Source organism: Thunnus albacares, chromosome 20 (genome assembly GCF_914725855.1).
Source record: "Thunnus albacares chromosome 20, fThuAlb1.1, whole genome shotgun sequence".
In the NCBI taxonomy this organism is placed as follows: domain Eukaryota; kingdom Metazoa; phylum Chordata; class Actinopteri; order Scombriformes; family Scombridae; genus Thunnus; species Thunnus albacares.
This window is the reverse complement of record NC_058125.1, coordinates 23,045,351-23,067,514: the sequence shown is the minus strand read 5'-3', so window position 1 is coordinate 23,067,514 and position 22,164 is coordinate 23,045,351. Positions and strand designations below refer to the sequence as shown.

Sequence of the window (22,164 nt, the reverse complement as noted above, 5' to 3'; positions counted from 1 at the left end):
TAATGTATTCAGTACAGAAATTATTTGTTATATGTAGAGGAGTCAAAGACAGGTCTACACTGCTGCAGACAATCAGGATAATCTTAAAATGTGTTCAGATGGAGCTCAAATTTTCACCTTTCATTAATTGTGAAAATTAGACTGTTTGACGAATGGTTTCCAAACTGGGTGCTGGCCAGGTTGCTGCAAAATTTGTCCATTTTTCATTTTTCATCATATATTTTATTAATGCTTCACAACATACAAGAAAAACAACATGCTCAAACAGAAGCTATAATCAATAAACATCAAAGTCACAATATTAAAAACTCTACTAAATATACAGTTTTTCTGCACTCAAAGTGAATGAGTTGCAGGTTGTCATAGTAACGCAGCACACTTTCCTGCTTATGAGTTTTTCAGGTGCACAACAGTAATAAATAGCAATCGTCAGATGGAAAAATGTGCCGCTGGAAACAGGGCTCAAAGAAACGGCTGATACATCTCAGCCCTCCAGAGACCTAAAATCTGAGTGTACACTGAAAGCTAAGTGCCCTAAAAAATCTGTATGGAGGAGTGTCGTGGTTTAAAAATATTTGGGATCCACAGTGCTAGACGGTTGTGTGATCTGTGTGTTTTTTTTAGGAGGGAAAAATGTGCCTATAGCTAGCTAGCAACATATACACCAACTATGTACGCTGATCTCTGATCTCAAAACTTACCACTGCAGTTCTTTCTGTTATTCGCCTGCAGAAGTTTCTCCTTTTCTTGTTTTTTTTTTATATTTCTGTACATTCATGAATTGGAGTCATAAAGCCTCAGGTTAAAGTTAAAACACTGTGTCACACTTATGGCTACCCTGCTAGATCTATTTACATCCGCTGCATGCGTCTGTGCATTGACATAAGTTTGCTAAACGCTCAGTCAGAACAAAACTTCAGAATCATGTATAATCAGGTTTCATTTTTAATGTAACTGAATCCTAAACATGATCAAAACTAGGATATCACAGTAAAGCTTAAATGTAAACGTGCATATTCAGTGTGATAATGCGACTAACTGGATAATCGTACCTACTGCACATCTGACAGCATCAGACGTGGTAAAACACTGAGTCATCGTTAAATTTCACCTGGAGTGACATTCCTTCTTCCTGTGTCTGTCTCTGAACCCATTTCGCTTTTAAATATTTTACATTGTCTGTGCCAGCAATCCGACCGGTCTCGGTTGAATACTGCTTTGTTCTCTCGTGTTAGTTGTGAGTAGCTGCCTGCTTGATGTTTTTAGCATTTCTGCAGTTGTACCAATAGTTAGTCAGCCTCTGCTAGAATAATGAAATGCTGTTATTTTTGGCTGGTACATTTAATTGAATGGAAACAATCTGGCGGTTTTAATAATTAACGAGCAAATAACTGTCTGTGTCTGTCCTCAGGTTGAGGCTCTGAGTGATGCAGTCTCTGTTCGGCGGAGGGGAGCTGGGGCTGCTGGGAGGAGGCGGCGACGCAGGGGGTCTTAAGGAGGATGGCTGTGGCAGCGTGGCGTGGCGTCCCTCGCCCCTGCCCCCCGATGATGTCTACTCAGCCTCCCACATTGCCCTTATCACAGCTTATCAGGACATCAAGATGAGGCTGGCCTGCCTGGAGCGAGAGAACACCGGTATCAAGAGGAAGCTCAAGATCTATGAGATCAAGGTGAAGGATTTTCACTTCATAGCTGGATTTTTTTTTTTTTTTTTTTTTTTTTTTTTGAAAATCACAGGTGTTTTTGTCCTTGTTGGTATCAGACAGAGGGTCTCCAGTACTAACAAGGATAAGGCTGGTTTGTTGATTTATTGGAAAGGGGGAGCGAGCTGTCCCCTCATCCTAAGAATTTTCCATTTTTACTGTGGCAGTGAGATTGTACACAAAGATGAAAGGAGAGAAAGCTTTAGTGGGCTTTGATCCTGGACCAGAGGGAGGAAGATAAACATCCCAAAAGTGGATAATTCTTCTACTATATCTAGGCAGAACCCTACTGAAATTTTAACAAGTATGAGACATGGTAGCCATGTAGTAAAAGGGATATAAAGGGGGTTTGCACATCTTTATAACCCTTGCTAAAGCAGAATTAATAGCTCACATGAGCTGGTGTAGCTGTAGATTTTAAGCAACCAAGCTTGTCAGGTATCTGGGCAGTGACATCTGATTATATGCATCTGCTTGCTGGGAAGCAATGCTGCTATATGGGATCTACTTATTTCAATTTTTGCCAATGATGCCTTGGCTGCAGCTTTTTCTCTTGGCAGCTTGTGATAGCAGGAAGATGTGGAGATAGGTCACCTTTCAGCTTGTTGGGTGGATTATTTTCTTTAGAAAGTGGCCAAATTTTACAGATAGATATTTACAACTGGCTCAGATTCAGAATTTCTACGCGAGCCGATCCGATAGCGTTCCCATCACAATGCATTCTGAGTACATTTACACCCTGCAGCCCTGTCGCCAGACAACAAAGTCAATATTAGATGACACTGCAAAACCCTTAGATTATGTTCAGTGCCATGTTTTTTTTGTTGTTTTTTTTTTACATCCAGTGCCAGCATTTTTAAAATTCTTGCTCTCTACAATATCTGCCCATGGCAATTATGGTACGGTCAAAGTTAGAAGAAAAAAGATTGTGGTTGCGGTTAATGAAAAGACAGACAGTAATTTCATTTTAATGTGCAGAGACGTGTACTGATAATCATTACTTCTCTCCTTTGCTAATATGTGCATGTTCCTGAGAGAAGGAACGCTTCTTAGGAGGCCGACACTGTGTCTTGCAGTAAACAGGACATGTTGAGGGGTCGAAGGCCACATATGGCTTGATTTGTGTCTTTAGGTGATGTGGTTTCTAGTTAACATACACGTGCATGCAAGTATATCTCGCGGCTGTTTGTCATCGGCTATAATCCATAAGATAATATACATTGACCAATCACAGATCATTTCTTTGTTCCTTCTCCAACTATAATAGAACGGGGTTTGCTTTTTGCTCGTTGAGACCAACTGATGCAAATCTTTGTGTGTTCTGTCTCCTTATGTTTTGTGTATTATTTTAGATGTGTGTTTAGTGTTTTCAGACAATTTCCACGACACCACAACGTTGCAGGGCATGGCTCACTTTCTGGCTCCCTACGAATACAGCACAACACGCTACTTCCTGCATTGGCAGCAAATGTTGGAACTGGATGTAAAAATCGTGAGGTGTGGTCCAATATGGATGTAATTCCTTGTGATACTAGGCAGGATATCTGGATGCAGATCACATATTAATAGAAGGTGTAAATTGGGTCATGTAGTCCAAATGTTACTGATTTATTCAAAGGTTTTGGGGATATTGATTGTTGAGTAGTGGGGTGTTAGAGTTAATTCAAGGACTCCCACAACATACAATTTGTAAATATATTTTTTACCCAGAATCTTCTTCACTGACTCTATCTTACTACTGTCAATATTGGTTTGATTAATTGGGTCAATATACATAAAGATTATTGGTGAAATCGATCGGGAGTCAGCAGGGAAATGTCTACAGAATATTAAGAATGGTCACATGTCAAAGGGCTGAGCAGAGAGTTCATAAGGGCTCGTACTGTAGGTCATGAGAGTTCAGGTATCGGGAAATGTGCATACGGCTCTGCATGTTTAGTTGTTTTTCTTAGAGAATTGAACAGAAAATAAAGTCTGAGTCTACCCGGATCACCCAAGAATCTCAGCTTTTCTCTCATAGCGAGGCCTGTAAGTTGGGTGGTGGGAATCTAAACAGCTTGTCGGTCGGATGAGAAAGCTGGTGAGGCAGAAATCCACCTCTCTAGCAGTAGCTGGGCCAACGGGGGGGGAAGGTAGGGTGAGTGAGGAATAGCGTGGGAGGACAGAAAGTGAAGAAAAGTGAAAAGAGAAGTAGAGAGAGAGAGAGAGAGAGAGAGCTAAACGGGCGGAAGGATGTATCAGAAAGACACGGAACAGGAAGAGAGATGAGGGAGTAAAGGGAGGGATGAATTGCCGAAATTAGGAACAAAGGGAGGATTAAGAAAAAAACACGCCTGGATATTCTTCTTATTATCATTACCCTGTGGTGCTCTACTTATTCTAACAATTGTACGGTGAAGAAGCTGTAATATACCCATTTATCCCTCAGCTTTGTGTTGCCTAGTTTTACTGCAGGTACTTCAGGATTTTTCAACAAGCTGTACTGTTTACAACATGTGGAGAGAGAAGTATCATGAGCTTAGTGCTTTTTTTTTTGTCTGGGAGTAGAGAGAACGAAATATTTCAAATGACAAAAAGTTATCAAAGGAGCTGCTGAACTTGAAATGCTGAAGGACACAATCCCAAAAAGATGTGAGTTGTTGAAACATTATGGTCTTACTAGGGATACTGTTGGTTGGGAAACTGAAACTTTGAATCTTCTGTGATGTTAGAGTTGAACATCTGTGGAAATGGTTGCTCCGGAAAGCTTTGATCCTATGGGAATGACGTCAAAACTCACTCTTACTCCTCACTTTTTTATGTACTTGTTGGAATTAGAAACGTGTTTTAGGACTGTTGGATGGAAATTAGTCCAGGTTGCCGTTTGACTTTATCGTTCCTCTCTTGACATACAGTATGTGTCTGCAGATATCCTGCATCCTTTTAGGGAGCAGCTGTTCCTGAAACCTGCAGGCTGCCGCATCGCTGTTGACTTACTCACAAACGGCAGTTTGCTCAGGACCCATTCCCAGAGAGGCAGGTGTTGATTTTCGGAGAGCAGGTGCAGATGTTGGCTGTTTGGAGTGCCTTTTTTTTAGATTCGGATAATCAATCAAAACAATGCAGCCATCACAATATTGACTCCTGGAATTACTAAATTCCCATGTAGAGTGACCTATTTACCAGCTGCAAAATTCTGGATTATTAACTTTTTTTTTAGCCTTTTTTTCCTTTTTAAAGCAAGATAAGTGTTGCTGCAGGCTTTTCTCTAAATACAAGATGCACGCAGCTGCTGTAATGATGCAGATGGAAGTGCTTCCGGTTGCTTTGAACATGGGTTGAAGCGAGGTTGTTCTCCGGCTTAGAGTGAGAACTCTCGGGTCTCCTGGGGGGAGTTTGGCCATGTTGTGAACATTTACTGTTAAACTGAGCAGAGAAAGGTGTTCTGCTAAATGGAAAAGGGTTGTTTGCTCCTCAAATAGACATTACATCAGCGGCAATGACTTCACACAGAAAATTAAAAGCCCTCCCTTCTTATTGCAGACATTTTTAAATGTAAGCGTGTTCATTTAGGTTGAACTGCATCCAGTTATATAACTTGTCTCATGTGTTTTTATCACAGGAATCTGCTAATTAACAACAGTTTAGCACTGCAACATTTTAAATCTTCTGTAACTAGTCAAAGTGCTTACTTCATAGTAAAACAACAATGTGGCACAGCTCATTAACGCATATTCTACAGGATTACGTAATCAGTCATATCTGTATAACTGTAGCTGCATATAATGAAATTATTTCTGCACATTTTACATGTTTTCATGAAATGCTGTCACATCATTTGTACATTTCTGCTTCCTGTATAGTAAACAGTAAATATTTCATGAGTGATGAGTTCTAGTGGGGCAGTAACATGGAAACATGTTTCTTAAAGTATAATGCTGTTAATATTCTATATTTTTCTTATTGTCAACAAATCCCATAGACCAGAATCAACAATAATTGATCCCATTTACAAGTATTGAGTGTGAAGCTAAAGCCTGATAAACCTACTTCCTCTGTGCCATAGAGCTCCATTGTTGTTAAAAAACTTTTAGCTAAACTATTAAAAACAGTAAGTCTGAAACTAATCGATTAGTCTGCCAATTATTTTCTTGATTAATTGATTAACTGCTTAATTCATGAACGTCAGAAGGAAGCGGAAAAACAGGCACAACAACTTCCCAGAGCCCAAAGTGATTCCTTAAGTCCTTAAGTTGTTTTTTTTTTTTTTAACCAACCATCCAAAACCAAAAAATATTTAATTTATCATTGATGATAAAAACAAGCAGCAAATCCTCATATTTGAGAAGCTGGAACCAGAAAAATTTGCATTTTTGTTTGATAAATGACTGAAACGATGAATAGATTATCAGAATAGCTGCCAATTAACTTTCTTTAGATTGACTGATTGATTAATCGTTGCAGCTCTAACCTTCATTACCATGAACACACACACTATTATTTTATTTTGAGTCAATCCCATAAACACCATCCTGCTGCCTGAAACACTCACTAGAGCAGCAAATGCGTATTAATCCGCCATGAAAACAGTCCCCAACAAATACAATATTTACTCCTGTTTGAGTAACGTTTGCTAAAAACCACAGAGTTAAGCAGTTTTAGGAAATTACTGAGACTTTTATAAAAATGAAACTATATATTTTTGACCCTCTTTTAAAGATGTATGTCTTCAGTAGTGATCACAGACACGGTAGGTAAATATTGAGAGATGGTCTTTTCATGGGATTTGTTGACAAAAACAAAAATGTAGAAAATCAGCAGCCTTATGTTAAAAGTGTGAGAGAAATGGAAATAAATAATACAAAGACTTAAACATCGAAGTGCCTCCATTTGCCCCGTGTAAGTACAATTTTAATCCATTCATTGAACTAAATATATCAAAATGTAATCCAACATATTGTGAATCAAAGTCAATATCCTCCATGAAATCCAATCTGCAGCATTTCAAATCATTTGCAGGTTGTACAGTTGATTAAAAAATAGCGCCCCCTTTTGGCTGATCGGTGTGATTTTGAGAATAACAGTGGAGGGATGAGACTACAGTTTGTGAAAAATCTGATGAGCAGCGTCTGAGATATCATAGTTGACATAAAAATAATAACTTGGACACTGCAGCACCTTCCATTAGACCAATGCAATGTTGAAACAGCGTGTAAGTACTATTCTCCAGAGCCGTGTCAACAAATATAGACAGATGGACGAACAGAACAGCTGATAGATGCACTAACAAACAGCAGCTGAAGCTCAGTCCCTCCCCAGATTTCATTGTACTCGCTATATAAATTCACTAGATTAGTTTAGAGCAGTTGAGAACTGAAAAATAAAATCTAGTTCAAGGAAAAGGAAGAAAAAAAAACATGATATTAGTTAAAACACCATGATCCTCTGAGTGATATCTGGGCCAAACAGAAGTTGCAGATGATGCTAAATGAATTTTTAATGATCCCAGTGTGAAATCATCAGCAGGAAAAAAGGGGAATATAAGCAAACAAACAAAAACAAGAAATATAAATAAGCAAAGAGGTGCACTGACTTTGCTTTATCTTAGTAACGGTATACATATATTATGTTTCTGTAACGTTCTTCTCGTTGTTTCTGCAGTTCCCCATGATCAGCGAATTTGGGGAAGACACAAACTCATACTGCTCCTTCGAGAGCAAGGAGACGGCGCTGCTGCACTCAGAAAACGGCAACCTGCAGCAGAGAGTCAACATCCTGACCCACGAGGTAAGAAAAGAGAGATGAGAGAAGGAGAAAAAAAAGGAAAGACGAGGGAGGGATTGGATAGTGGAAACTCACTTATAGTCTTTTTTTTTTTTAATAAACTGGATTGAATAAAACTCTTATCACACCAAAGGGGTTTTTTTTTTTTTCTCTCAGTGCTTGAATTCTGCAGAAATCCCTCCCTGCATGTGAATTAATTGAATCAAAAGTGAATTGAGGCCAACCCTTGTGGACATACGCTGAAAGATGTCCAGAACTAATTAAGCACTAAAGCTGCCGTCCAAGCAAAAATTACTGAGATTGGGTGTTTTTAAGAAACTGTCCAAGGGACACTGTGACATGAGATTTCCACGCTAGTGTTCTATTTTTGAGACACGGTATATAATTGGGACTGAAGCTGGCCAAGATTTTGCTGAATGTGTACGCCTTAAAATAAAAATATGTGAGGGGGGGTTTTTTCTCACACATCTTGCAGTGTACAGTATTTTTAGGTAGCACATCTTTAAATTAATTGGTATTAACACATCTATAATGTGTTTTAAAATATAAAAACAAGGTGTATGCATGCTAAGAATCACTTTACTACTTCTCTGTTGTATATTTGAGTTTTACTCCCATCCAAGAGTGAGCTGGAATGAGAAAGGTGAACAGCAGCGCCTGTAATGTGTTTGGACTATTCATTCCCTTCGCTTTTAACTCTTCTATTTCTACGACGTGTGTGAGAAAGAGAGCGTGGGGAAATAGAAATGAGAAACGACTGACACAGGAAGGCAGCGGTAAAACTGGTAGCGGCAGCGGTAAAAAAAAGAAAGAAAAACAGCTAGAGAGCAAAAAAAAAAAAAAAAAAAAAAAAAGAGGAAGGAAATGGTTGATGGGAACAGCAGAAATGATTAGCGTGGGATATACACAAGGTCACATGGGGTCTGACAGCGGGCATTCAGAGTGATGAAATGTGCCACAGCTCACTGAGCATGCTCTATTGGGACCGTCCCCCCCCCCACCACCACCACCCACACACACACACACACACACACACCTTCTTCCTTTTATAACACTGTGGCTTTTAGTTATCAATGAGAAGTAGAGAAAAGTGACATATTTTCTGTCAAAGAAGGTCTGAGAGGAATTAGAGAAAGGTCACAGTGCATGTGAAATGGAAAATGCTGTCAATGTTTTTCATATAGAAGGTGCATTAAATATCATCAGTGCAGTTACTCCTCACATCCTATCTGATTCAACAGAGGTAAGACTGACAAAACAGGACCCCTGAAAGGTCAGGCTGTAAATGAATAAGCACCGCAAAAAGCACAATACCAACCGATATGATAACGGCCCCTAAAGGGCTTTATTAGTTGATCTTCAGGCCATGCCTTGAATTTTATACATATTATTTTATGTTTTGTGCTTACATGTTGCATATTCCTAAATTAAAGTTAACACATGCACAGAGAGAAGAAGAAGAAACCATGAGGCCATGATGACTTTATTTGCTTTAATTGGTGCCGTCTATTCAATTAAAGGCAACACAGATGGAAATAACTTTAAAGATGTCCTCCAGACATGTTTTAAAACATATAAAAATCATAAGCTTCGAATAATAAATTGTGTCTGACATGTTTTCTCGTGAAAAATGTTCAGTTATCTTTTTAAAAAATCTTTAAAATGGACATGAAAAGATGCTAGATACTTCACTGTTAAGTCCATTCTCAGTGTTTGTGCACTGCAGGCTTTGCAAGTTTCCATGTCACACTTGTGTAAATGGTATACTGTCCCACGATTGATCCAAACTAGTTGTGATGTCACAAATCATGCTCCTAAGTACACATCTTAATCACAGATTTAAGGTGAGAACAGAGAAACTTTACCCAAACTCTGCACATGTATCATTCTGCACAGTGAAGCTCAAACATCCAGCTGAAGGAATAATAAAGGAATAATCTGTAATAATAACATCGCTCTCACCAAGTTAGGAGCTTATAGATCTTGGAACTTTAGGTCTTCACAGGATCAAAATTAAAGACCTGATCCGAAATGGACCCGAGGACAATCAAAGCTCATCCAAAGGATAATTAGAATGATTAATGAGAACGAATAATTAGATCAAAATACAGTCTACATGATCAAACCCGAATAGAGAGCACACCGACGCTGTTGCTCCACCAGCTAACGAGCAGCAGAACACGTCATGTTTCCCCGCACTTCACAGTTCACACTCCTCGTCTCGCCTCTGAAAACACATTTTTCTCCTGCGACGATCATGACGCACTATGCGATCAGAGCTGATGGAGCTTGGATCCACTCGGGTATTACATATATTTACACACAGACCCGAGACTCTACCTGATTGATTGAATGTAATTTCACCCAGGCCCAACGCCTTCCTAGTAAAGGAACTCTACTTGGAAGAAAATGCAGCAACATCACTCAAATGAAGTCAGCAGACTACTTGCTAATGTGGCCACGAATGAGAATTGCAGGATAATGATTTTGTTTGGTTTTATTTGTTTATTTGTCTCAGGGATTGTGCTATTCTCATTGTAACAGAAAGAGAAAAACTGTAAATGAACTAGTTAGCTTTTAAGGCTAATTTTCATCCGTAGTTCCTAGCTAGGTACTTAAAAGAATATTATTGAAATGATAAATGCCAAAACTGACTGACTGACTGACTGACCAACATGGAGAGAAATAATAACAGACAAGTCATAAAGTCAGCAAACTGACTCCGAAAAGTCACTTTCACAGCAATAGCTATCTAAACTTTGCTAACTTTAGCATCATTAGCCGTCTTAGCAGACCAAGCACACCTGTAGCAGCAAAACCCTTGAATGTGTGTGTGTTGAATGGAGCAAATGTTTTATTACTTATAAATTCAACTTTTTATTCCTAACAGGAAGGTTGTGTTATTTCTTCTTTCAAGATTTACATATTCTCATTAGAAACAACCCCCAGGTTAGTCAGACTTATTTGCGAGAAAAATGTAATGTTAACGGGAAATAACAGATTTTATCAGTCTGTGGTAAAGATATCAGTTTCTTGGTTAAAATTTGACTCATATACTCAGCATAATTGTGGTTTTATAAGTGATTTGAACCAGAATTATCTTTAAAATTGTTCTGTTTAAGCGATCCTCCCTGTCTCTCTCCCCCCTCTCTGATGCATTTAAAATGATGCAACCTTCACAGAGGCATCATTACACTGCGGAGAAGGTGGGAAAGCCATGCTCTGTCATGTGGTTCTGTTTGAAAAAGACTAATTGGATTAAAAATACTCTCCAACAAACTAGAACAAAACCCAGACAGCTTTGAACCTTAGAGGCCATTTAACACAACAAACCAATCCCACGAACGTTATCAAGACTGGAGTGGAAATTTAAAAGGTGATAATGAGAACATCTTCACAATTTAGATGTCTTTTTGTTGTGTTTTTTTAAATCTTCTTGTGTGTGTGCATCCTTTTATACAAATGTGAGTAATCTTCCTCAGTCACGATGCTGTTGACGAGCCGTCCCCACCTTGGTGCCACTTTTTTTTTTACAGCATATGTTACCATAGACACAGCTGAATAGACCTCGCTGCTCCCGCGCGCAGCAGCGACATATACGTAGTTCTTTGTCCTCGCCGGTTCTCTTTGTTTATCTCACTCCCTTGCTGCTGCTCCCACTCTCATTCTCCCGGTTGTCTAAAGTGACCATATTCTCCAATAAAAATCTTCTGTATCCTCGTCCGCTTTGAAAAATCTCCTCCTTATTTCTAAGTTATGCACTCAAACTTGCTGCATGTCAACTTTCCTCAGATCTGTCAAACAGTATATGATTATGGCATCCAGTGACATTCACCCGCTCATTATTCCACATTGTGAGGAGAATAAATCAGTAAGACATCAAGAAATTCTTTATTTTTTTTCTTTCTTATAGTGTTGAACATTATGATTTATCCCTTTGTCAAGATGAGGGAGGCGTTGCTATGTACATGCTGAGGTGTCAGAATTTTACTGTCCTAAATTTGCTTGGTTACACAACACTTTCTTAAGAGACACATTTGATGACTTTCACAATGGAGGTTTTTCGTGCTTTTTTTTTTTCTTTCCCCGCCTCTCTCTCTCTCTCTCTCTGTGTCTTTGTGAGGAAGTTTGAAAACTGACAAAAAAAAAAAAGTGGAGAAAAAAAAAAAAAAAGTAAATGTATGTCAAGCCTCAGCTTCTCTTTCTCTGTTTCCCCTCGCTTCAGCTCCAGAAGAGAAAGGAGAGAGAGGAGCAGCTGGAGGATGTGATCCAGGCCTACGAGAAGATTCACATGGAGAAGAGTAACCTCCAGAGGGATCTCGACAAGATGGTAGATAGAGACGTTATTCAGTTCACTGCGCTGTGTATTCGATATTTTACAGTAGCTTTACACGTGAGCCATATGGCCTATATATCAATTCATATAGTTACAAACTCAGCTGATGAGAGATGTATATGAAATGTAAAACTTGGCGTGGTTGGCATCAAAACATGTTTAGATTGAATTCAGCATGTGAGCCAATACTTTTCTGTGTAACATGAGTGAATCTGCAGGTGTCCGCATACTTTCGGCCATATAGTGCGAACATCCAGCAACATGAATATTTCTACATGGCTCTTTAAATCACGTGTTCATAACCTGCTTTCAAATTAAATACAGTATGCCTCTCACACACAACTCTGCGCACTGGGGGTGGTGTGATGGGAAAGAATGCTAATTGCATCCCTGCCTGTTTTTCTGACATTGTGTTTGTCCTCTGAATGAGTAATTTTCCTAATGAGCCTCCTCTCCACAAGGAGGTTAAAAGTCTGGGTCAGACACCAAACAGCTGGTGAGGACAAAAGAAGAGAACTTCCTGTCACAAAGGCTTGAATGCAGGTTTACTATTTAAAGGATGAGGCTGGAGATTTTCTGTATTTGTGTAGAGCCAAACTAACAATGATTTGATCCATTTAGAAGCAGTGTTGGACAGTAATGCATTACTTTGTAATGTATTAGTAATTACTTTTTTTCAGTAGTGTATGGGATTACAGTTACTAATCTGAGCATTCAGTTGACAGATGCTCTGTAGGAGGAGAAATGTGACTCACAGTAACTCCAAGTTTCTTAGCTGGTTTGCTATGGTACGCCTACATTCAGGAGTCACCTGACGCTCTGCTTACCCTAAAGGTCATGTCTAGATGGCAACCCTACTGTGAAAACTCTCGTCATATTTGTAAGGAAGTAATAACTTTAACCCACACCATGTTCCAAGTGATCATTTTAATCTAAACTATGATCTTTCCTGAACCCTAACCAAGTGGTTTTTGTGCCTAAACCTAACCAGACCTTAAACTTAGCATTGTCACATCATAAAACAGCCAGACAAGGATATTTTGAAGCAGCTCACAAGGGTTTTGCAAATCTAGGGGTTACCCTCTAGACACGACCCCTAAATTGTGCCGCTGAGGTCGGGACCTCTGGAGTTCTGTGTGCAGTCACTGAGGCTACGCTAACGCTAGCTGCTGGATGGTCCGTAAATCCTTCCAAACTGTATCCAGCCTGCTTGTTAAACCACAAATCTCTCATTTTCTATTCTGACAGGTATTGAATACAACAGATGCAGCATGCGGTATTTATAGTAACTCTGATATGACGTGGAGGATTTTGAATTGTTTAAAGGCAACTTTGGTGAAGCAACAATAAAGTAATAAGTAATCTAATGCATCACTTTTGCTTCTGAGTAACTGATAATAAGGAAAGTAATGTCGTTATTTTTACAAGGAGCAATGTGTAATCAGTGATTGATTAATTTAAATTTTCAAGTAACTTGCTCAACAAGTAAGTAAGTAGATCAGTTCATTGTTGGTTTGGCTCTGCACATGAGATTTGTTGACAATAAGAAAAATATAGAAAATTACATCCTTATCTTTTAAAGTAGCACTCCACAGATTTTATACATGAAGCTTAGTTTACTCATCATGAGGAGTAAAACTCAGTCTGTGAAGACATTTGTATATTCTGTAGCTCTGAATGGAGCTTTGTTAAGTCAGAGAAAAGACCTTTGTTGATGTTATCAAGGGTCTAATGCAAGTTGCATTATGGGAAGTGTTACTGAAGCTTCACTCATAGTAGGGACAAAAAAAAAAGAACAGGATATGTCAGACCCTGCTTCAATTTTTGAGCATTCTTTGTTAAATCATGTCCCTTAACTTTATGGCAGAACAATACTAAATCACTAGACAACCTTTACTAAATCATGACTTTTATAGGACAAGTCCAAATTTGAATTTGTTTGTCCCTCCTCACATCGCTTTTACATCTGTCATCCTGATGGGATGTGTAAGAAAATGCTTTGGATCACTTTGATTGTGCACTTCAGACTTTGCTGCTCATTTCAGAGTATTCGCCTCCTGAGAAAACTTTTTTCATTACTTCTTACCTTGACTGGAGTCCTTATGAGAGATGAGTCCTTTTAGAGTCATTGAGTGACAAAAACACACACTTGATTGAGCTGTTTTGTACTGCTGCACAGGAAAAGTACAAAGATTGTTGCCAAAAGATTTCAAAAAGACAGAAAGATTTCAATTTGCAGTTTGTTTTGATTGTTTTAGTCCATTATTCTGCAAGTTTCTATTATTTAAATACTGCTAACATATTAAAACTAGCTCCTACTGTAACTTTATCCTGTAACAATTTTTTTTGGCAGATGGTATGCATTTTTCAAACACTGAGAATCACATTTTTGGACAAATTTCTGTAACTAGTTACAAATCAAAGCCAGTCCGGACCCATGTAGAAGCTTCCAACTGAACAGATTGGCTGGCTGGTCTTTCCCAGATCCCCTCTGTGATAATAAACCATCTCATATGAGAGTGAAGTCCATTGAGCAGCCTATGCCGAGCAGCCTCAGCAGTTTTATGTGGTCGGAGTGATTAAGGGTCGAGTTGCGCCAAATATGTCAGAACAGCCACCTGCCGAGGACTGACACAGTGTCAATGTCACCTGAAGTTGTGGCTGCCATCATTAATGCGGCTCCATCTGCCTACTGTGCCTCATTGACCTTTACCCTTCCAGCTTCGCACTCACTCACTAATCTGCATAATGTTTCTATATACTGCATATATGATTGTGTTTGTGTGTGTGTGTGCATGTTCCTGCTTTTCCTTTTTATTAGATTTTTTTGCTCTCTCTTATGCATTTATATCAAAAGACTTTAAAAAAAGCAATATAAAAAATGAAAATTATTCTCCACCCTTTTCCCTTACTGGCTGTCAACCTGCCGAAATCAATGAAAAATGCATGAACACTGGCGTTGATCTGTCCTGATCGATCAGCATCAGCGCAGCAGATGAACAACAACATCGAAATGAATCATCGCCGTCTTCTTAAACCACCATGTAAACAACTATGTGTTTGCGTGAGCTGCTGCTGTCAGAGACGCGTTACCAAGAGATGTTATTATGTACAAACATTCCCACGTGATGTCAAGATGCTTTAATATCTCTCACGATCTACTCTGCAAAATCCCCAAACTTGTTTTTTGTAGATTAAAGCCAAGTAGATGAAGCCTGTGCATGAATTTAGCTTTTTCTGATCAACTGATCAAATAAAATATGCTGGGATATGAATAAAAATTATTGATACTGATATTTAGCGTCCTTGGATACACAAATGGACTGTTAGTTCATTAGACTTACCAAAAAAGAGAAAGAATTTACTTCTATCTTACCTGTAAGAGGCAGAATCAATCAAAGGATATAAATACTTGAATCCTTTATACTTCAAATAAAACACTGAAAACGTTGCGTGTGTGTGATTTCAGACCAGTCTGGTGGAGAAGCACGTCGAGCGTATCCTCAGCCTGGAGTCCGCTCTGAGGCAGAGGGACAACTCTCTGCAGAAAATCAACATGCAGCTGCACAGCAAAGACATGCAATACCTGCAGCTCCACGCCGGCCCAGACGCACACAGTAAGTGACTGTCAGATCTCACAACAACTTCCTTTAGCTGGCACCCGAATCTCTTATATAATCTAACTTTAAAGGATATAGCTGGCAATTTTCTATATTTTTTTTATTGTCAACAAATCTCATGTGCAGAGCCAAAGCAACAATGAATTGATCTGTTTACAAGTATTATGTGTGTATCCAAAGCCTGATATATCTAATTCCTCTGTGCTGCAGACCTCCACTGTTGTCCAAAAACTATTATTATACACACACACAATACTTGTAAGTAGATCAATTTATTGTTGGTTTGGCTCTGCATATGAGATTTTTTTGACAATAAGAAAAACAGAAAATCAGCAGCTATATCCTTTAAAATAAATGCTGTATTTCAGATAATTTGTCAATTGTTAAATTATAATAATTACTGTATAATTAGACAGTTTAACATTTGGTAAAAACACTGATCTCCGTTGACCATAAATGCGTTTTTTAAAAAGCCTGGACCCCGGTTATCTCTGTTAATCACTTCTCATCATCTCTCTGTTACTCGGTCTTTAACCAAATCCAAAAATCTGTCTGAAAAGCATTTTAATTGAGGTCAGGTTAATGCTCGGGCTGTTGGGGAGAATCAGCGTGGACATTTTGTTCCTACTCCTCAGTCACAGTCACAGAAAAAGAGACCTATCTACAGCATGCGGGTGCTAGCGATTGAAATTCAATCATCCTGGCTTCAAAAACAATTTCGAGTGGAGCGGCTGAGACTGTAAATTTGAGAAATTCTCTGTATTATTCAGCCTGTTGCTTCCATCTGTACTGCTGAGTGATCTCTACTGTGAGTAGTCTGCATTACCAAATGTTAGAAAACCTGTGGGATAATTTGACTTGTCAAAATGCAAATTACCTCCTGTATCATAAATGAAAAGTTTCGAAGCTTAAAACAAAGCAGGTCACTTCTTTTACTGTATTATCGAGAGAGAAAGCATGTGAATAAATTCCTAACTCTGAAGCAAAGTCAGCAGATTCTCTCATTCTGAGTGTGCAGAGCTGAATTCAAGCTACAATATGGAGTCCACTACTGCTGTAGAGATTCTGTTAAACTTCAGCTGCAGTTGCTCAACTCTGCCCTCTTCAACGATGTGGGTGGATGATGGGAAAAAGGAAGAAATGTGTCACCACCACCTCAACAGATGCCTCTTCTGCGGGCATACTTTGATAAAGAGGATGTATAATTTTGCATCGAAACCATCTCATGTAAAAACATATGCATGAGCTGTTTTGTTCCTTAAATTTGTGATGTGCAGTCAGAGTTTGCAAGTTAGAGATGTAAAGTGTTGATTAACTGCTGTTTGCATATGTATGAGGGTGCATGTGATGTGAGGAAAAAGCCTCGCGGTCCCTTGCAGAACAGTATGTTTGCACCTGTGAATACATATGAGTGTGCTGGTGGTGAGGAGGCAGGAGGAGCCGGGATACAAGATGATAGTGATGCGCTGTTACAGTGTCTTCTGGCTCAAGGACTGAGTCTGTGTGAGCGGAGCTGAATCACTAACATGCCCACGCTGATCACATCACCCAGGTACACGCTGAAAGACGCTGCCCTTGGAAAAAGTCAGCTCTTTTACTCTGTTATACTCATCTATTGTACAACAGCTGCGGACGGAAGAAGACTGCATCAGTCAGGGAGAAAAAGCAATGAAAATGTTGTGTTTTGTCTCTACATTTTCTCTCTCTCTCCTTTTCAACTCTCTCTCTGTCTCCCCGCCTCCTCCTCCCCACCACCCGTCCCCTCAAGTGCTGGACTGTCCAGGCCTGACCCTTCAAAGCTCCCGCAGCCTTGACGCCTTGTCGGATTTAAAGCTGCAGCAGCTGGAGGCGGAGCTAGAGGGGGCGCGGCACGAGGCCCAAGGGGCGTGTCAGCGGGAAGAGGAGCTGAAGGCCGAGTGTGAGAGACTGAAGGAGGAGATGAGACAGCTGCAGAACAGCCAGAGGGAGAGGGTCAGTGTTAGTTTGTTTTAGTCTGTTGTCACATGGGAGGAGTTTGCTGCATTGGGAGAATTTAAATTATGTCAAGGACACTGTCAGAGAAACAGCTCACCCCAATACTTTCTCATGATGCATTCCCTAAGTCGTCTGATTGATTTGTGAGAAGTAATCAGAGACTTATCAATGTCAAACCTGATGCCTGGAAGTTGATATTGATCGATTCTGCAAAACCCCAGATTACTCTCAATTATAACCTTTTTAAAATGATTTATTTCTGCAATATGGTCAAGGCAATGCTCACGTCATATAGGATGGATGGTAGAGAGAGGGTTAGAGTTGTTTACAACTTGTGAGCGTTCATGTCGTCGGACAACTCTAGGCGGTTATATGATTGCAGAGTTGGTCATGTGAAGGTTGAAAATACTGTGCTTTGACAATGTATCACTGTGTCTTTTAAATTTGGGTTAAATGACCTTAAACAAAAGTTTGGCTGAAGTGAAGAGACACTGTCGTATTATTAAAGGTCAAGTCGGAGATATCAGGGCTTTAAAAAATCAAGTTTTCAAGTCATGATTATATAGTAACTCTGATGTGATTTGAACAGTAAGCAAATAAAACACTTAAGATTAGCAAAAGATTGTGATACCGTTTAAAAAAAGCCAACATCAATCCTTTGTGTCGAGATGCAAACTAACTATGAACAAGATACACACCCATCCACCACCCCAACAGGTCATCCTGTAACACAACAGATGATAGACAGTGTTATTACAGCTTTACAGCCCCAGGTGCAATACATATTTTTGGCATGGGTGTCTCCAGTGGGAAACAAAACCCTGCCCTTGCCAGTTTAGTGTCAAGCTTTAGGCGATGAGCTTCACAGGGACAAAGAAATCCCAAAACAGCAGTGTCAGAGTGAGACTCTACCCAGGAAGTTACACTGGACTGCATTTAATCTGCAGCTACAGTATTTTCCATTAGTGCTGCTCTGAATATTCCACTTAAGTTCTTCTTCTTTAATCACCTAAAAAGAGACAAAATCTCAACTTTCCAAATAGAGCAGCTCCTTTCTTTGTTGGTCCAGTATTGCTAAAAAAAAAATTGATTCTTTGCAGTACACACCTACACACATAAAGCCATCACAGGTGCACACACATAAACATACAGCCCTTGAGTAATAATTATCAATTGCAGACCTGTTTTCATCCACAACCACTTTTTTTCCAATGATGTTACCTCCTAACATGTTGCCTCGATAGTCTCTTGCTGTCAGATTTTGTCCAATATTCTTACAGCACCTGCATACTAATCTAATTTCACGCTCTACTTCGGCAGGAAATGACTTCTCCGTGCAAGCAGTGTGATGTGGAGTGGATAAAGAAGGTGGGAGATGAGCAGTAAGTGACCACAGCAGATCGCTGGGTGGTGGGAGAAGGAACGGAGAGAGGGAGGGGGGGGGGGGGGGGGGGGGAATAAAATAAGGAGTGATCAGGGATAAATGTAATCATGTCAGGAAGGGGGTAAATATGGAAGGAGGTGTAGAGATATTGGAGCATCGGTGAGGCAACAGTGGAGAACAAAAAGAACAAGAGCGAAAGGAGAAATGTTTCTCCAGCAGCCCCTGCTGATCTGTATTTTCACTCTCCTGCTGTGATGTGCTCAGGCCGACCTCCAGGGGCCTCATTAGAAACTAGACAAGCTCTTTCCAACGCAGGCTAACTGGGTTCAAACATAGCATTAATAAAGGAGTATTTTTGTTTCGGCACAAAAGCTGTTTGTACTGTATACTCTACTATATGTGCATTCAACTGTAACACCACAGTTTTCTGTTGTGAACATTTGCTCAAGGAGGTTTTGGCAAGAGATTGGTCTGAGCAGTAGGGGGCAGTGTAAGCACAGAGTAGGACGCCTTCCTGTCCATTTCCTCATGTCTGTTTACTTGTTTGACATCTTTTTTGAGGCATGATGTCCACATACTTCTATCTGTGCATGCGTTCACTCATTCGTCCACACCAGAAGCTAATAGAATAAGACCAATAGTGAGTATTCAAGCTGTTGTCTTTCCTTTAATTTCTTAATCATCTATATAGCCAATAAGAGAAACGGGTTCAACTTGTATTGAGAGGAATGAAAGTAACTTATTTTCATACCGCTGTCAAATTGCCCCGAGTGTTGTATGACTGTTTACAAGGTGTCACAGGTATCATAAAAAGAAAAAGAAGAAACCACAGCAAGGTTGGGCAAATGACTCCCACACAATGAAACCCCAGAAGTGTTTCGATGGGGATCAAACTGAAAGTACATGCAGCTAAGAGAGGCTGCGTTTTAGTGAATGTGTGGTGGAAGCCTACTACTTTTTTCCAGACCTTGGTCACCTTTTGGTTTTACTCAACAATATCACTCCTACTGAGAACCCACAATGCCTATGCTGTACACCTTGGTGCTTTTTCTTGTAATTGGGTTCATTTAGTGTAAACTGCACAGATTCATATGTATGTGTTGTGGAGTATATTCACAAACAACCTTTGCCCTAATAAGCATCAGCACTTTTGCGGGAGGGGGGGGGGGGTCTTACTCTGATATGTTTAAAGCTTCTCTATTATGTATATCACTACCTCTATAAGGATATGTCTGGCAATTTTCTTTATTTTTCTTATTGCCAACAGATCTCATGTGCAGAGCCGAACTAACGATGAACTGATCTACTTACAATTATCCAAAGCCTGATATATCTTATTCCTCTGTGCTGTAGACCTCATTGTTGTCCAAAAACTATTAAAATCACATCACTGGGGTGCATTTACAGTGCTTCGCTAGCTTAACTCTTGACTTTATGCAACATTGTACACTGTAAATAACTTTATTATAAAGTCAAGAGGTTGTGATATGTAGTACAACAAGCTAGTGAAGCCACATGCACAGTGGTGTTTGCCATACAAAGAACTACTCTCCGGAGACTAAAAACATGACCACTGTTATTAGTCTTTGGATCAGTTTCTAAACAAACTACCATCAGGAAACTCTTTGTGGTAAAGAAACATGTCACCCAGTGCAGCGGTGCGGCTCAGTGACGTGTTTTTATTAGTTTTTTGACAACAACGGAGGCTCAGAGGAATAAGATATATCAGGATTTGGATACACACACGCAATACCTGCAAATAGATAAATTCATTGTTGGTTCGGCTCTGCACATGAGATTTGTTGACAGTAAGAAAAATACAGAAAATCATCATCCATGTCCTTTAAAATTGTTGAAAGCAGGAATTGATTTGATGAAAGATAACATTTACCATTTAACTTAACTATCTTACATTAGTCAGGAAATATTCTTATTTATTTGAAGTTTTTCTTTTTTTACCACTTCTCTCCTTGTTTGGTGAGTTTGTGACAAATTCTACTACCACACATGTTTTTGTGATGACATTTCTGCACCTTTGTCTGCGTATAACTCATAACTAATCATAACTGGGGGAATGGGCTGACCTCACCAACCACAGTGCTGTTAACGTTGGCAGCCACCTGGCAACACGTACACCTACCCCTCCACCCTCCACCCTCCTCTCTATACATCAGTATGCTCAGTGACTGACTAATTCCTCCTTTCCTTTCAGAAAGTGAGACTAGTTTCCAATAAATCACGACATGATGATTTTTAGTCGAAGTGGAATTCCCATTTCTTGTTGGAAATTCAAAAAAATCACCACTGAGGTAACGGCAGACTTATTAGATTCAATTCAGCCGAAAATCAAACCACAAAGAGCATCTTTTGGAAATCCACTTTTATATTTTAATTGCCCCCAAAAACATCACTTAACATTTTAAGACACACTTCATTGCCTACACTACACATTCAAAAGCTTATAACTGAATGTTTTGGGCTCTGTGGCTTGCCTGAGAACTGTTTGACACCTTTCTGTGTTCAGCTGAAAGTGCCTCATGCAGATTGCAGAAGTAGAGGTTAACAGAATATGAACTGCAGAGTGTGAAAAGCCCCCACCGTGATCTGATAGCTGTTTAACACCTGCCCCCCACTCATGAGGCTGAAGGCAAGCAGTGGAGACCCAAACTCAGTTCCTGCATTTGTTATAGTATCACTCATATCTACTCTTTCCAGATAACAGAACCACGCAGTGACCACACACAGTTAAGCCGAAAATTTATCACAGCCACGTCATGCTGACCGTCATGCGTTCAAGTGACACGCTCCCCTCCCCGAGGTCATGTCCTGAATGTGAGTGAATGAGCCCCAGGAGATTTTAAAAAATAACATTGATTATTACTCTTGAGCATAAGCCAACAAAGAGAAGCTCAGATCTCAAAGGCAGCTGCGTTTCTTTGAAATGTCTGATCAGATCGGAGGTCAGATTTCAAGCCCACGCTCTCTCCCACACACACACACACACACATACTGTTGCACCTGATCGATTCACTGGCTCAAGTCTTTCATCGATGCTGCATCAACATCATCACACCCCTCCTACGCACTTGTACTGTACATTCTAAAGTATGTGCGCACAGTTACGGGCAAACATAAAGGAAGCAAACCAAAAATAAGCGTAAAAGGGTAGATGCATGCTTGCAAATGTGCAAAGTATTTTTAGACACACAGAGATGAAAACAACTCAGGGACCCTTTTTCACAGCCTTTATGAAACAAGTGATGTTCGAGAAGCCCTGTAAAATTAGTGCGTGCATGCAGTGCACTCGTGCAGGTGTTCACACGTCGACTTTACTACTAAATGGCACCATGAGTGAGAGGTGTTGCTGTGTGACCGGGATGTTTC

General features: G+C 39.8%; 1 protein-coding gene across 1 annotated transcript in view; it reads left to right on the top strand.

The window, feature by feature from the left end:
- The first annotated feature begins 263 nt into the window (after window positions 1–263).
- The window catches only part of tbkbp1 (TBK1 binding protein 1), a 36,056-nt gene continuing 14,155 nt past the window's right edge, over window positions 264–22,164 (top strand). The window contains exons 1-6 of the mRNA XM_044338358.1: window positions 264–1,670; window positions 7,344–7,469; window positions 11,692–11,796; window positions 15,272–15,419; window positions 17,191–17,393; window positions 18,717–18,778. Coding sequence (XP_044194293.1) covers window positions 1,428–1,670; window positions 7,344–7,469; window positions 11,692–11,796; window positions 15,272–15,419; window positions 17,191–17,393; window positions 18,717–18,778 — 887 coding nt within the window. The 5' untranslated portion in view covers window positions 264–1,427. The remainder of the gene's footprint in view (window positions 1,671–7,343; window positions 7,470–11,691; window positions 11,797–15,271; window positions 15,420–17,190; window positions 17,394–18,716; window positions 18,779–22,164) is intronic.